The sequence below is a fragment of the Eucalyptus grandis genome, chromosome 2, assembly GCF_016545825.1.
Source record: "Eucalyptus grandis isolate ANBG69807.140 chromosome 2, ASM1654582v1, whole genome shotgun sequence".
Lineage (NCBI taxonomy): Eukaryota > Viridiplantae > Streptophyta > Magnoliopsida > Myrtales > Myrtaceae > Eucalyptus > Eucalyptus grandis.
In genome coordinates this window covers 3,279,455-3,296,421 of record NC_052613.1, presented here as the reverse complement: position 1 = coordinate 3,296,421, position 16,967 = coordinate 3,279,455, and the positions used below count along the sequence as shown (strand labels likewise).

Below are 16,967 nucleotides of genomic sequence, written 5' to 3'. Positions count from 1 at the left end.
TGATACCATTTCAGTTGCAAACTTTGACATCTAAGACTGTTGCTCAATTACATTATTAATGCTTGAGCCGCAAGGTTGGATGGGCATACTCACGAAGAACGCAGCCAAGTCCAAGTCCAATAGAAACCCTTTACGGAAACGGCGAGAGGGCTCGGGCTTCTTCCATATCTCTGACCTCTTTTTTTATCTTTTGAATTCAATCGGTTGAAACTAGGCTGAAATTTGACCCACGCCCAACAAAAACAAGACACGAACAAATAAAAAAGAATAAAACGCTAGAAGACAAAAGACCTTCTGGCATGAGCCGAACCTCCAAGAAGCAGCATGAGCTTCCTTTCCAAGGAGGAGAACTCCTAGTTGCAGTTTTGCATCCATAAAGGCAAAGCCAGCACCTTTCCCACGCAAAAAAAAAAACGACAGAAAAAGACAATCTTGCCAAACACCAGCCCACCACTTTGATAAGGTCAACTATCAATTACAAACACATTCACATGACCCATCTACCTCCATAACCTAAGCTACTTGCCCAAAAAGGAAATTTGAAACGGACGAAACATGGCCCACACCGAATAAAGATGCATAATTCAAGAAACGAAAGCAAGCTAGGCATAAAGGTTTCGCCAACCATGCCCAGCTGAAGCATTATTTCGCCATCTTTATCGAAACTTGCCAAGAAAGTTTCCCAGATCAGGTTGTGTTGCGATGGGTCATTCGATGGAGATGTAATTATCACCTACATGATTGGTACAGATCATACAGGAATCCCATAACATGTCAAAAAAAAGAAGCGCTTTGGTTTCACTAGAATTTCTCAGTTCTCCATTGAATGCAAACAGCCGTGGGATACAGGAACCAGGAGAAAACTACAGCCGATGGCCATAACCAAGCACAAACATTCCAAAAGATCAAAGGATCAGCAGATCATACAAATCTCAGATGGTCATTTTTCCTATCCTACCATTAGTAGACATCGACCTCCACATCTTGTGAACCGTTTTCTCGTGCTGCTGTGTGCTGTGAACTCATCACCACAGACAAAAAAACAGATCTTACTTACATGCCTCTCACCCCCAATCAAGTCCATGCATGGCCCCCAATCATCAGGCGCTTCACGCCCCAAATTGCTGTAGAACAGGAATAAATTATTCTGTTCGGTTGTGGCTTTATTATGTAAAGTATCCTATGCCATACAGATGTACTTGATAAACAAAAACTTGCAGGAGATCTACTTGATCAAAAAGAAACTCGCAGCCAAAGATCGATAGCATATAATACATAGCAGAAAAAACGAAAGGCTATTAACTAATGCCAAACAAAAGTATATGCATCTGAAGAAACCCAAGAACAATGAATCAGTTAAGAATGATTATCCTGCACTTATAATCCTCGCGTCAATACCAGTTTTTAATCCCATCTAGACGCAATGGAAACAATCATCATATTCTGTTGCAACCCAGGCTCTCTCTATACATGACTTGAGATCAAAGGCATAGACATGATTTGAAATTACGGTTTTTTAAAGAGATCAAGATCCACACCTTAATTCTGAAACTTTTGATGATTCTAGTCAGCAACCCATCCCCTGCTATTTGCCTGACATTTTGTATTAGCACATGCCTTGAAATCTTTCCACCCTGAAAAATGATGATCATGCTTTTGAGTAAATTTCAACATTAAAGGTAAGTACAAAACAAAGCTTGAAAGACGAGGACAAACTGATGACAATGCTGATGCGGCCCTTATTTGGTTGTCCTTATAATACTTGGAGATCAAACCGACGTCGAATGGACGTAAGATTTTCAAGAGTTCAGAGATCGTGATCAGGAACGACAACCAAGGGGAAGTCGATTTCCATGACTTTTCCAGAGTTCCCAACAATCCTATATTACATATTAATTTTCACAAATTATTAAACCAATTGATAGAACAAACGAAGTCAAACGAACAAACATGGGTCAATGCAAAATCAGGAACAACAAAGAGATTTGATTACCTCTCAAGCAACAAGGGGCTCTGAAGCAAACAACATACTCTGACAGCACATAAGTGTTCATGTGTGTGCTCCAAATAATGTATCTCCTCGGAGATAATAAGTCGTCAACACCAGAATCATACTGTTCTGAGCCAGGATAAACAAGCTCCGATTTCTCCAACGTGACCTAGCAAAGCAACTTAGGCCGTCTTCATCTCTAGTGGCGGACTTAATGCTGCCAAAGCATTACAGAAAAAAACTATTGAAGGCCAATATCATCACATGCACTACATACTAACACAGAGTTCATATGCACAACTCCATTTTTAATTCATTCTCATGAAGCCCTCCGATGGGTGATGGCAGGAGATTTCTTGAGCTACTGCTGGGCAGCACTAAACCACTCCTATGTTTTAATTCACACACAGTGGGCTAGTGTGTTATTTCTTGAGATTTCTAGGGTTTACCCTCCGCATAATCATCGGATGATGCCCTTCCTTTCTAATTGAAATTAGCGGAATTGAGAATGGATTATCACGGATAAATTCCCTACGTGGATTACACTCACAATTCCTCCTACGAGTTTCCTAATGTGACTGAAGGTTTTTTACCTCAGATTGTGCGCGTCAAAGAGTAGTGCTGAAGTGGTAAAAGCATGCACAGTAAGTTTAAATCAATCGCCGCTTCTAAAAAACCTCATACATCCACATTCATCATTTCTCCGCCTACAAAATAAGGGAACACAAGCGCCTTCCCTTATAACTTCTGACCTATAAGAACATTTAACATGTGGTTAATGACTAACCTCATTTTCCTCGCAACTTTGACATGCGCTACCATTAAGACCGTTTTCCTCTTATGTTTAATCATTTGCTTGGAATAATCTTTACCAGTAGAGTTGAGAAATAAAGAAGAACCAGCAAACTCACCACATGTTTCATTCTCATTCCCAACTTCATCATCCGTTGCCACAGCATCAACAGCTGCACCATTACCCTTTAACCTCAGACTAGAAATCATTACTATTTCTTTCAGAGAACAATTATGCAAGCCTGACACACCACCATCTTCATTAATACTAAACGGGTTATGCTCTGTAGTAGATCCTCCTAGGGTTCCAACTCAAGGGGCGTTGAGCCACTGATATTTTTAGGGCTTTCATCAGAACAATTAGGGGCTGCATGGTAATGTTCTTTTCTTTTGTTTATGAACAAAAATTTTATTTTTTTATTTTCGGGAATAAAAAAAATAACAGAAACGCGTTTGAGCGCACTTTCGTTCAAAATCTTTTTGTTCCCGGAACAAAAGAACGGAAATGAGAAACAAAAAATTATTTTTTGTTTCGAAACACTTTTTGAATAAACACTTATCTCTCTTCTTTTTCTTCTTTTTCTTTGGCTTGGTCGCGCCTCGGCCATGGCCGGCGACCGGCCGTCGAGGGCCAACGAGGCTCGGCCTCGCCTTGGCTAGGCGAGCTCGGGCTCGCCCGCATCCGGCGAGGCCGAGCCTCGCCGGTGGCTAGGCGAGCTTGGCCTCGCCCAACCACGCGAGCCTTGCCGTGACCGGGCAAGGCTACCGGCCGGCGACCGGCCAAAAAAAAAAAAAAAAGGAAAAAATAAAAAAATAAAAAAGAATTTAAAAATTTTAAAAAAAAAAAGGTAAAAAATATATATATATTTACCAAACATGTTTTTACTCATTTTTTATTTCCGGAACAAGTTTACCAAACGCATCTTTTCTGGTCAAAAATTGTTCCCTAACAGAAATAATTTTTTCTATTTCTATTCCCTAAAACAATTTTTGAACGTAAACGTTACCAAACGCGCCCTTAGTTTCCAAACATCTTTTTTTTATTTTGTTTGTCCTCTTCTCCCCTGGGGATCTGTGCACTCCTACAGCTGATGAGAAATAACAGGATTCTGAAGAGAACGAAACACATTATAGAAAAGGCCAGAGTTCCTATTCCAAGAACAAGATACATGTGGATCTTCCCCTGAATGATACCATTTCAGTTGCAAACTTTGACATCTAAGACTGCCGCTCAATTACATTATTAATGCTTGATCGCCAAGGTTGAACGGGCATATTCACGAAGAACGCAGCCAAGTCCAAGTCCGATAGAAACCCTCTATGGAAACGGCGAGAGGGGCTCGTGCTTCTCCCATATCTCTGACCTCTTCTTTCTTTTCTTAATTCAATCGATTGACCCACGCCCCCCAAAAACAAGACACGAAAATATAAAAAAGAATAAAACGCTAGAAGACAAAAGACCTTCTGGCATGAACCGAACCTCCGAAGAGGCACCATCAGCTTCCTTTCCAAGGAGGAAAACTTCTAGTCGCAGTTTTGCATCTATAAAGGCAAAGCCAGCACGTTCCCCACACTCCAAAAAATGACAAAAATAAGAAAGAGCACAATCTTGCCAGAAAACTAGCCTACCTCTTTGGTAAGGTCAACTACCAATTACAAACATATTCACATGACTCATCTACCTCCATAACTAAGCTACTTGCCCAGAAAGGAAATCTGAAATGGACAAACCAAGGATGGATCACACCGAATAAAGATGCATAATTCAAGAAACGAAAGCTGGCTAGCCATAAAAGGTTTCGCCAACCATGCCTAGCTGAAGCATCATTTCGCCATTTTTATCATGACTTGCTACAAAAGTCTCAGGATGTAGTTGTTTCGTGACAGGTCATTCGAATGGAAATGTAATTGACTCCCGACATAATTGTGCGGATCATACAGGATTCCCTTAACATGTCAAAAAAAGAAGCGCTTTGGTTTCACTGGAATTTCTCGGTTCTCCATTGAAAACAAAACAGCCATGGGATACAGGAACCAGGAGAAAACTTCAGCCGATGGCCATAACCAAAGCACAAACATTCCAAAACATCAAAAGATCAGCAGATATACAAATCTCAGAACAAGTCATTTTTCCTATCCTACTATTAGTAACCATGTCAATGTCTGATATCCGTCGCCTCCACATCTTGTGAACTCATCATCGCCGCAAAAAGCAGATCTTACTTACACGCCTTGCACCCCAATTAAGTCCACGCGTGGTCCCACGCATCATCAAGCCGCTTCATGCCCCAAATTGCTGTAGAACGGGAATAAATTATACAGATCTGTCGTGGCTTTATATATTAATTGATAAATAAAACTTTGAGGAGATCTACTTGATCAAAAAGAAACTTGCAGGCGAAGATTGATAGCATATTTTACACAGCGGAAAAAAGCAAAGACAATAACCTAATGCCATACTAAAAAAGAACAATGAATCAGTAAAGAATGATTATCCTGCACTTATAATCCTCGGGTCAATACTGGTTTTTAATCCCAACTCGATGCAACAGAAAGAGTCATCATATTCTGATGCGACCCAGGCTCTCTCTATCCATGACTTGAGATCAAAGACAGAGACATGATTTTGAGTTATGGTTTTTTATAGGAGATCAAGATCCACACCTTAATTCTGAAACTTTTGATGATTCTAGTCAGCAACCCATCCCCTGCTATTTGCCTGACTTTCTGTATCAGCACATGCCTCGAAATCTTTCCACCCTGGAAAATGATGATCGTGCTTTAAGATAATTTCAACATTAAAGGTAAGCACATAACAAAGCTTAACAGAGAAGAACTAAGTGATGACAATGCTGATGCGGCCCTTACTTTGTGGTCCTTATAATACTTGGAGATCAAACTGACGTCAGATGGACGTAAGATTTTAGAGAGTTCCGAGATCAAAGTCGGAAACGGCATCCAAGGAGAAGTTGGTTTCCGTGACTTTTCCGGAGTTCTCAACAAACCTATTGCATATAGATTTTCACAAATTATCAGACCAATTGATAGAACAAACAAAGTCAAACACAAAAACGCAGGTCAATGCAAAATCGAGAACGAGAAACAAAATTTGATTACCTCTCAAGCAACAAGGGGCTCTAAAGCTGACAACATACTCCGGCAACACGTGAGTGTTCATGTGGGTGCTCCAAACAATGTATCTCCTCGGAGATGATAAGTCGTCAACACCTGAATCATACTGTTCCGAACTTGGATGAGATTGTTCCGAGCCAGGACTAACAAGCTCTGGTTTACCCAATATGACCCGGCAAAGCAACAGATGCCTTAGGCCGTCTTCATCTCTAGGGGCGGACTTAACGCTGCCAAAGCATTACAGGAGCAAAAAAACTATTAAAGCCAATATCATCACAAGCACAATGTATTAAAGAAACAACATGCTCGCAAAACACACTCGTTCTGCTAGAATTAACCGATCACAGCTGCTAAATCAACGCATCTTCGTGATCATACTGCTTTCCAAACATTCTCAATTACTTGGGCAATTAACAGTGGCGGATATAAAGCTGCCAATATCACCACATGCACAACATACTAAAACAGAGTCCAAAAGAAATATGCTCTGTTCTACTAGACATAAGCAATCTGACCTTAAAAGGCGACATATTAACGCGCTAAATTTACATATCTTCATGTTCATACCGCTTTCCAGACAGTATCTCTCGATTATTTACGCGATCAAAAGGGGAAAAGAGAGGAATTCCGGGTACCTTTCGAGCGGATGGCTATCAGGAGAAAAATAAATTCCACAGCCATACAAGCCATTGTTGCTCTCAGGCTTCCCACTGTAGCCAAATCCATAGGACAAGATCTTCGACACCTCCTCCTTCGAGGTCGCGTACCACGCGTACCTCACGTTGGCGGTGTCGCCGCCGCCTTTCTTCTGCACCGCCTCCGAGTACACTTGAAACGCCTGGGCCCGCGCTTTCGCGGCGACGCTGGCGTAGCGGTTCTGGTGGATCCCCACCACGGCGACCTGCGCCGCGAGCGCGCCGAGCCGCGAGACGAACCTCTCCTTGATGAGGCCGTGCACCCTGTCTCCCTCGCCGAGTTCCGTCAGCCCGCATTCCACGAACGGCGACAGAGCGGCGCCGGGCGGCTGCTCGGAGGAGACGACGCTCTCGCAGTCGGAGAGGGACGAATCTGAATCCCGATCGTCCATCGGATCGTTCTGTTCAGGACGGTTGAGGTCGATCGCCGGGTGGTTATATTCGGGCGCGACTGCATCATCAGGAATGGCGGCGTGTACAGTCGGCGACCGACATTGATCCGCGTGATCCGCCATCTTTTGACCGAAAGCTGGAACGTCCGCAGAAACCGCCTTAACAAAAGCAACAACGAATCGACTCACAAAGTAGTTCCACAAAACTGCTGAAAAACTACAACAAAAAAAAAGGAAAAAAACCACGGAAAACTTGGCACGGGGCTGAAGAGAAGATCGAGAAAGGTGGCGAATTTGCAGGGCAGAGCCTCGCGAACCGCCGACCCAATGCACCAAAACGAGAGAGATTCTCGAGGCTCGGTGGTCGCCGAATGCAGCGAACGAGACGGAAAACAGAGAGAGAGAGAGCCACCGACCCAGAACGAGAAAGTCGAAGAATTAGTCCTCAGCAAGACAAAGCATGCATCTTTACAAAGCTTTTACAGAGCACATCCGAGACAAAGCATGCATCTTTACAAAGCTTTACGGAGCACCTTCAGGAGGAGACGGAAGGGGACCCCGTTGGCTCCAAGAAAGGGCTCCCCTCCAAGCAAGAAGAAGGCAAAGCTTACCCAAGTTCGGTGGACAAACCCTCCGAGGACCCACGACAAGGAACGAGACAGATTTCTCCAGAAACAGAGGTGGGTCGGCGTCGGCTGCCGCGTAGAACCGCTGCGTGGCGAGGTTGAAGGACACGGTTAGAGAGTGAGAGCAGTGGGGTCGGTTCTTGCTGGAAGGATGGGGAAGGGGAAGGAGAAGGAGGAGGATTAGCGGATTCGAGGCTTGGGAGAGAGGAAGGGATGGGGGAGTTTTAAAGGATGGAAAACCAACGGAACCGCCTTCCCCCTGCCCGCGCACCACGCCACCCGCCCGCGCACACAAATTATACGTGACAGTGTAACGCTTCTCTCTTTGCTGTTTCAACCTTCGGCGGTGTTGTGGGAAAGCGCCTGTGGTATTTTCTCAGTCGGCCGCTCGTTTCGTTTCGGCCCCACGGCCTAAATAAGAAATCACTAGAAAAACATTCTAGTTTTTGGGTCAACGCAGTAATTGCAACAGTAATATAATAATCTATTTCAATGCTAGGAATTCTGTGCTCACACTTGGTGAACATCTTAATATAAAAGAGATTTATCATTTTAAAATTATCATCTTGTTTTTGTGATACCCTGATCGGGATATTAAGAATGAAAATATTTTTTATTAGATATAATTAACAAAACACCCGAAAGCATGAGCTAGCGAGATTTGATTAATAATTAGTATTATATCCATGGAAGAAAGGTGGAAGGTAAAATATTTATGCAAGAAATTCCGTGCTCACACTTGTTGAACATCTTGATATAAAAATTTTGACATTTTAAAAGCATCATCATGTTTATGTGATATAACAATAAGGATATTGAGTATGAAAATATTTTTTTATTAGATATAATTGACGAAATACCCTGAAAGCATTAGTTAACGAGATCCCGTTTCACCTTATGGGTAATTAGCACACTAAAAATTGTAAAAATCAACATATGTTAGGTGAATAAGCATGCCTTCAAGCACGAGGAGCAGGCGATGAATGCTCATTCCCGAGATGAATCCAACCTTTCGAGGGTCGGTCCTTCCTGCATAGAAATTCTGTTGGCGGGTGCTAGAGCGACCCCGAGCGAAAAATTCCCGTTTTGAGGTTGTGGAAAATCAGTGCACTAAAATAAAATAAAAAATCAACATATGTTAAGCAAATAAGCATGCCTTGAAGCACGGGGATTAGATGATGAATGCTCATAATAGAAATTCTGTCGGCGGGTGCCGGAGCAACCCGACCGAAAAATTTCCGCTTGGGGTTATGGATAATTAGTGCACTAAAATCGAGGAAAAATCTGCAGATTAAGGACGCCTTAATTAAGATTGTCCATTAGACCCCCGACTAAAAAAAAAAAATTCAAGGTTATCCGGAAGAAGAAAATAGAGAAAGGGACGGGACCGAGCGACCACAGGAACGAGCCAGTGAGTTCTGGGTCGTGTCAAACGACAAGACTGACCCCAACAATGTCAAAAAAAGATGATGGGAAAAGACTGGCACCCGCCAGTTTCTCCACCCACTGTTTTTGCCTCTCGAAATTTGGAAAAAAAAAAATCATTAATTCTCCAGATCGAGAGGATAAGGACAAGGGTAAGGGTCTTTTCTCAAAAAATTTCCCTCTTTTTTTCGGCATTTTTTGTTATTCATTGGTAAAATCATCAAATTAAAGGCCCAACTTCAAACAAATTATGTATCAAAAAATTATAATAAAATGGCTAAAAGAGATTGGTAGGCCCAGATCAGCGGTCGCTGGACGGATGAGATTGAGACAAGATTTGACCGCATTTCATTCATTTTACATATTTATTTATAATTAATATCACAAAATATCTCAATTCACTCCAAATTAATTTTTTACCACAAACTCTTTAATCTGGTGCATAGATAATAAATTTATCTAAATCAATTTTTTGATAAATTTATATATTTGTCATAAATTTACCATTAATTCATTTCCGTTAAATTAAAATTAGTATCATAAAAAATTACAAAATAATATATATATGTGTGTGTGATAAACGAAAGATAAAATTTCAAATTAATACACTTGTCAGTTACCACATTTCATCTAACTTAATAATTTGACGGTAAATCTCACAAAAAAATAACGGAGAATAAATGTATACAAATATAATTATTCGAGATTTTTTGTTCGGAGCAAATTTGTTATATGTAGATAAGTTTAGACATTTTAGTAGTATTAGCATTTCATTTATTTTACTTATTTATTAAGTCTTGCTGGGGCGATTTTTTGGGGTGAGTTGAGCATGTGGGTCGGCAGCACGAATTCACGGAATATGCGCCTGTAAAATTATTTCCGCCAATACGATGCGTTCACGCAATTCCAATTAATAATATTCGATTTGGTATATATTCCCCTTTCGATTTTTCAATAATTGAGGACAATGAATATACCGGTTCCGCTTTGGACTCACGTATTGCGTGCGTATATATACTATGCCTCCGCTGTTTGATTCGGCAAGGCAAAGCAAAAGTCGAGATGGCATCTCTATCTTTTTACCCTCCTATTAAGAATTCTGTCCACAAAGTAAAAATTGAACTTGTCCTCTTCTTCTCTAGCAAGAAAAATCGAAATTCTTATAAGGGAAGGACAATAAATTTGCTCGTTCAAACCTTTGGCCCCAAGAAAGATGAGGCTTTTAGCACAAGGAAAGTCCTGGCGCGGCTCGAGCTGAGTCGAAACGGCTCGGTCATCTTCCATTGCAATATTAAGTTAAGTAAGGAGCAACGGGGGAATAAGAGATTTCACAACCCTCTGGGAGTAATCCTTTCTCATAACCCAATTATATCTCTCATTAATTCTTTATTATCTTAGAATCGTGCTTTACTATGCGCACCGGATAATTTAGGTATGAAATGACTTAATTGTGAATTATTGCCTATGAGCTTATTCCGACATAGCTCGAGCTGAGTCAGAATGGCTCTATTATCTTCGGTTGCGACAATAGGTTGATGCGACGTCGAATTAAAAGAAATCTTGAACCTCTAGAAAGTGAATATGATCCTCTTTTGAGTCCAATCATCATTAATTTATTATTGTCTCAAGTTCGCAACTAATGTATGGAGCAAACGTCATGCCTTGAGCTAGATAATTTAGGTAATGAGAGGATTTAATTGTGCTAATCGAATTAATGCCTATGAGTTGGTACTTTTTTCTCTTTTAAGGAAAGCTTTAACATGCAATGTTGGTAGATTTTTGTTTTCTTAACATGTATCTTTGAGTCCATGCGTGTGATTAATGCATTTAAAGCACTGACAAATTAAATAGTTTAAAAGAATAAAAGAACGGGGAAGATGATAATCCAAGCCATCTCGGGCAACAATTAAACGTGAAGGCTTGACGAAGGAACAAGTGAGCGGTAAAGGGAAAGCCAAAAAAATCATGAAATTTTCCAAAATAAAATAAAAAGGATTAAATCCACTTTGAAATGAGGAAAAATTCAATTCAATTTTAAATATTTTCACATTTTATTAGTTAACTCAATCTAGCCAATTTTGAATGAAAATTATTGACGTATATACCGACATCCCATGTGGCACAGACAACACTAATATTAATATAAACAATTTTTTATAATAATATTTCTTTCTTTCTTTCCTTTTTTTCTTCTTTTTATTTCTTTTCTTTTTCTTTTATTTTACTGTTTTCTCTTCTCTTTTTTCTTTTTCTTTTTCTTTTCTTTAGGCCTTGTCAATGGTTGGCGGCAGGGGTGTAGGAACCGAATTCAATTCGGTTCAGTTGGGTTCGATTTTAAATTGAATTCTCATTAAAAATTAATATTTTTTTATTAATTCAATTTTTATCCGTTAACCGAACCGAATCGAATCACAAATAAAATCAAACCGTTAAAAATTCGGTTTTATTCTCTCCCGACTTCCTTCTCCTCTGGCGGTGCAAGCTCGCGGGTGAGGGGTGACCGGCCCGGGATCTGCTGGCGTCAGGTTGCAGGCGGAGAGGCTCGGAGGCGGCGAGCGTTCCGGCACGGCTGAGCGGGCAGTGGCGGAGGCGATCGGGGCGACAGGGCTGCACGTCGCGGGCGAGACCGGCGGAGCGGCGGTGACCGGCCGCCAGGCCGCCTGTGCTGGGCTTGCAAACGGCGGACGGACGCGGGCAGCGAGTGTGGGGGAAGAAGATGAACTGTACTCCGCTTTTTCCTTCCGCTGGCCTGTCCTTCACGTCCCTTCTTCTCTGCAGTTGCTGCTGTACAGCTTTTCCTTTTGACTTTTCCCTCTGAAGCTTTCTCTTCTCTTTCGTTTTTGTGTAGGTTTTTTTCAGAAGAACGAAGAGAAGCCCCCGGTTTCCCCCTTCTATTCTCTCCTCAATGGCCGTGTATTCTATCATTATTTGGCCAATCCTTAGAAAAGGGAAGTATATGACCTAAATTGCAAAATCTCTAAGTTTGAAGTGCATTAACATATTAAATTTAGATTATTTTGAGTTGAACAGAAAAAAACAACGAAAAAAAAGGCCAAAAATCAAAAGCTAAAATCTAAAAACTGAAAAATCGAATTGAATCGAAGTGATTTCGGAAGATTTTTTTAACGGTTCAGTTCGGTTGGATTTTTTAAAAAATTGAACTGAACCAAACCGTTGACACCTTTAATTGATGGAGGTCATTGGCCTCAAGCAAGGGCCGCCCTCACCGACCTTGGGCTAAGGATGCCTGGGCTTGGGCTTGCGAGGGCCACCTTTGCCTAGGAAGTTTAATGTGATTCTCTATGAAGATGCAATCTCAAGCTATTGATATACAAGATTTGATTTCTCCTATTTGACATGCAAATGAGGTACGTAAATATACATGCAACCTAGACAACCTAAATGTTTTTTAAAATACCTATGCATGGGAAATTCTAATTCGTCTAACATGATATATATCATATGCAAATGTGATAAGAAAATCAACACCATGGCTTTCAATCTAAATGGTTCCTCCAATAATATGCAAACGCCATTTGAAAATATCTTATCAATAACCTTGTAGCAAAGGGAAGTTTTACCTTTTAATGCGAATATGTTATATGCACATGAAATACAAATCTAAAATACGATTAGTTTCCATAACAAAGGCCATGGTGATGCCGAAGCTGTGCAACGACGGACGGCAATGCTGCAATGATGAGATGCACAGCACAATTAGCCCGATGACGGATCAGTTCGATTCGGCCAGGCAGCGAGGGTGGCGGGGATAGCGAGCCTAATTCACAATAGTGAACCAAACAGCGGGCATTGGCATTGAGGTCACAGGTCTGGTTTTAACGGCACCTCGACCGGTGACTTCGAAAACGGCAAGAAGAATAGGGACGGTGATGAGCCGGAGTGGCGAGGACAAACCCAAGGCACCGTGGCATGGCCTGACTTCTGATACTGCGGTTGACCGCTTTGGCAAAGGTCGAGGCAACCGGCGTCTCGGTTGTGCAGCGATCTGGCGCGGCGAAGGCGACCATGGCAACGGCCTAGTGGTTAGGTATAGTAGCTCAGTGACCACACGTTATCAGATGTGGCGGCCAGTATGGCGCGGATGAGGGCAACAGCAAATGAGAACGTTTAATGGATAAAATACTATTTTTTTAAAAGGAAAATGAAAAGAAATGTGCAAAACAGACCACCCAAATTGAACCAAAACAACCACTCGGGTCCACTTTTCCAGAGTGCTGGTTTGGCTCCTAAAAGTGGAACGCTATCCAAGCGATCCAGTTCCCCCTGTTCCCACTTCCAAGGAGGAATTAGACCGCACCAATTACATATATAGTTTTATTATTTTTATTTCTTCCAAAAATTGGGGGTTTAGTTCATTGTTACCGAGAAAATAAGAGCATCAAATTGGACAATAAATATATCCAGATGGAACTATAGTATTTGTCTTGAGTTTTGAATTTATTTAGATAATAAGATCTCCGGATGGAAACATGCAGAAAATTAGTGGCCAGTTTCATTGTACTAAACTTGAAACCGAACCAGTCCCCTAAAAATAGGTTCCAACATTTCTTTTAAAATACATAAAAGTGAACTTTGGACAAAATATTTTTGATGTTAACAAGCGAAATAAGAATAAAACATGGGAGAGATTTAAGTGCGGTCCGAGCAGCAGCATCTCAAGAATATGTCCCTCCATCACCCATATGCGGACCTCAAAAGGAAGAATCTCCAATCGATGAAAAGTAAAAGCCTTGACACATTATCCAATTCCCCCAAAAAAAAAAAAAAAAATAGAAAGATCTTAGTATTGTGATCGTTTAACCGAAAAATGAACTTTACTGCTTTTCTTTCAAATTCTTATTTTTTGGCTGTGAAACACATTTGACAAAAAAAAATATCTCGGGTGTAGCCCTAGGTTTCAAATTCAGGCATTAGGGATCCGAGCTTGAGCGCCAGGAACTTAAGCTTAGGCATAGTGAGTGCAAGCTCAGGCTCCAGAGGACCCAATAACGGGTGCCAAGGTCCCAAGCTCAGCCTCTGAGAATGAGGGCTTGAACATCGGGTTCCCATGCCCGTCTTCAAAAGCCCCAGCCTAGCCGTCAAGAATCCAGGTCCCAGCACTAAGGTCTCGGGCCAAGCACTGGACCTGGGTCTAAGCACATGGGTCTCGAGCTTAGCCTCAAGGGACGACACGACTCACGCTACTGGGGTCCCTAGCATGGGAGCCAGGCCATGTGCCTGGTCGCCAGGAACTTGAGCATGGACATGTCCCTAGAATGGGAGCCAGGTAGGTTCTGTGTCTGGTCGCGGGGAACTGGAGCATGGACATGTCCCTAGCATGGGAACATGGACATTTCCCGGGAACTCGAGCATGGGCATTAGGCATGCCGGTCTCGGCCTCTGCGTAGCGCGTACCCCGGGCACTGGAGCTGGTTGGGCTGCATTAGAGTTGGCTTCCTCAACACTTGTTTATGGGATAAACTCGCATGAGGGCGATGCAAAAGGCCCATGAACGCGGGACACCGTCGGGAGTAGCCTTAACACAGCTGTATTAGCCGTAGCTAAACCTTGCCCTTTCAAGCATTGAACTGACTGACTCCAAAAGAGAAAGGAATTTAAAACTTACTTCCTTACCAGAAAATCCAATACATGTCATTGGTTGATATAATCAACATCAACCAATTACTTGTCTTAATTCACTACGGTTATACTTCAAATTTCGGCCAAACACAAAAAAATATTGTCATTTTCCTGAAAAATGGCTGGCTTTCTAGGAAGGGAACCTTAATGTCAAAGGCCCTCCCAAATTGCTTTAAGGTACTACGCTATAAAACCGAACCCTATTTTCAAAATATAAATTTCCCTAGTTTGATTACTAAACAAATGCTTTAAAGATGATATATAAAAACATCCTTATACTCACAAACATTCATCAATTACAGTATAAAGAGAGGTAAGTACCAGAGAATTTTCTGATGTTAGCCTACAAATTTACTCATCCAGAAACAGATGCAGACACTTTTACATCAAAAGCCGTAAACTTTTTTTTTTTTGATGACCCAGGAACCCACGCACCGTACCAACACGGACAGCCCGACAGGCCCGGGGATAAACCCTGGGGCGACGCTAGTGAAGGACCCACCACCCCGACGTCGCACTTAAGATCCCGTGCAGCCAGTGGGATTCGAACTCCTCTCCTCTCGCAAAGGATCACAGGAGCACTTATCCAACTGAGCCACCGCAGGCGGTAGTAAAAAATTTGTAATCCATCCAGAAACAGATGCAGATACTTTTACATCAAAAGCCATGAAATTTTCATCCTTAGCAAGAGAAAAAATTTGTAAGTTCCGCTACCTGGGATCGTCTTTACTTGGTTCTGATTGAAAAAGTAAACCAAATTAAGCATATGCGGTTTGGTGCAGATATTTTATGCATGGAGTATTGGCCATGGCACTGATTTGTGAACCCCGTGCTATTTGGTTTGGTTTCTTGAGATCAGAAACAAAGGACAATCCGCTGTAATGAAATAGTTAGGTAAGATAATCATGGATAGCCGGACCGTAGAGAAGCCATAAACTACAAAAGGTTTCTCATTCCTGAGATAAGACTATCATGTCACAGTTGATTCAGAAAACGAGCATCCTAGCTAATTTGAGACTAATAAATTAACCTCAACACCTACCAAATTTTTAAACAGCCTAGACAAGCAGATGCCTATAACTACTACTTCGAAGAAGAACCGACCATATTGCTGACCTTGCTCAGAAGGCTTTTGATATCTACCTCCAGCTTTGCTTTGGTCTCGGGGGAGAGATTGTCTCCTGAGTTCTCCAGCATCGACGTCATCATCTCCAAATTATGCTTTATGAAGTTGAGAGGCGGTGCCTCACCAGGCAGAGTGCTCGATCCAGACGGGACGCTTGGAGGGTCGAAGCAATGAACTTGGTATTTCATAAGAGCTGAGCCAAATGGGTTGCTCTTCTCCAAGCTCCTACATGCTTCATTGGCATCTGTGCTCTTAGCAAAGACCACCTGAGCTATATTAGAATCTTTCAACAGCTGGGTTTCAAATTCCTTTAGAGGCCCAAACCGGGAGAATGTGTCGATTAAAACATCCCTTGTAGGAACAGGACTTCCGACAGCAAAAGTCAAAATAAGAGCAGCTCCTTGGGCTTCTTGATTTGTCCCTGGGCTGATTCTATCTAGCAGTCTTCCAGTAGCGAGCCTGTTAACCTGACGCTGATTGCCGGATCCTTCTTTTATTCTTCTCCTCTTCTGCTTCATTTTAACTGCTGGCAGGAGTGAGCTTGTTTGCTGAAAATCTTTTCCTGATGAGCCCGGAATAACCTGAGTTCCGTTTAAATCAGGTATACTAGAATATAATTCCGCATCTTTCTCCTTTCTCTTTCTCTTCTTTCGTGCTTTCTTGCCATCAACAGATGCAGATCCAATAGCAGCAGGCACAGACTGGTGTGCAATATCATCAGGAACTGTCAGCAAGCCTGCAGTAGTTTTAGTGAGAGACGCAGATTGTGCGGAAGCTACTTCATCCTGGTTTCTCCTCCTCCTCCTCCTTTTCTTTGGCTCAGTTCCAGGAGTAATGCCCATAACCAGAGTGTGTTCGCCTCGAGGTTTCAGTATGGCACCATCATTATTCAAATCCAGTAAGCCATGCAATTGTTTGGTCCCCAAATCCAAAGGAGTCGATGTTCTTTTCTTTCCTGCCTTTCCTGCCTTTTCTCTTTTAAAACTTCCATTCGTCATGAGAGGGGTCATCTCCAGAGAATCCTTCAAGGGTGAGCTGCTAGTGGTAGCAAAGGTAATATTCACATCTGACAAGCCAGAGAGAGACTTTGTTTTGATCCTTCCACCCATTTGCTGTTTGAGGCTAGCTCCAGTATCTGAATTCCCTTTT

The 16,967-nt window shown here is 42.0% G+C and overlaps 1 protein-coding gene across 3 annotated transcripts; it reads right to left on the bottom strand.

Moving 5' to 3' along the window:
* Nucleotides 1-1,092: 1,092 nt before the first annotated feature.
* Nucleotides 1,093-7,926, bottom strand: LOC104418109 (probable inactive poly [ADP-ribose] polymerase SRO5). Of its 3 annotated transcripts, none has more exons than XM_039305965.1 (6): nucleotides 7,613-7,926; nucleotides 6,550-7,160; nucleotides 5,900-6,141; nucleotides 5,651-5,787; nucleotides 5,447-5,542; nucleotides 1,093-1,124 (listed from the first exon to the last, which is right to left on the bottom strand). In XM_039305965.1, exons 2-6 carry the CDS (start codon nucleotides 7,122-7,124, stop codon nucleotides 1,110-1,112), a joined length of 1,065 nt encoding a protein of 354 aa, XP_039161899.1. In that variant the 5' UTR covers nucleotides 7,125-7,160; nucleotides 7,613-7,926; the 3' UTR covers nucleotides 1,093-1,109. The 3 variants fall into 3 exon arrangements, with proteins under 3 accessions (XP_039161899.1, XP_010027645.1, XP_010027653.1); XM_010029343.3 differs by lacking the exon at nucleotides 1,093-1,124 and adding an exon at nucleotides 4,729-5,078 and having other exon boundaries at nucleotides 7,613-7,924; XM_010029351.3 differs by lacking the exons at nucleotides 1,093-1,124; nucleotides 7,613-7,926 and adding exons at nucleotides 4,729-5,078; nucleotides 7,245-7,594.
* Nucleotides 7,927-16,967: the final 9,041 nt, after the last annotated feature.

Coding starts and splice junctions, on each gene's coding strand:
- LOC104418109 (XM_039305965.1), bottom strand. CDS start 7,124: ATGGCGGATCACGCGGATCAATGTCGGTCGCCGACTGTACACGCCGCC. Junction 6,142..6,549: donor GATAGCCATCCGCTCGAAAG/GTACCCGGAATT, acceptor ATGCTTTGGCAG/CGTTAAGTCCGCCCCTAGAG. Junction 5,788..5,899: donor AGCCCCTTGTTGCTTGAGAG/GTAATCAAATTT, acceptor TATATGCAATAG/GTTTGTTGAGAACTCCGGAA.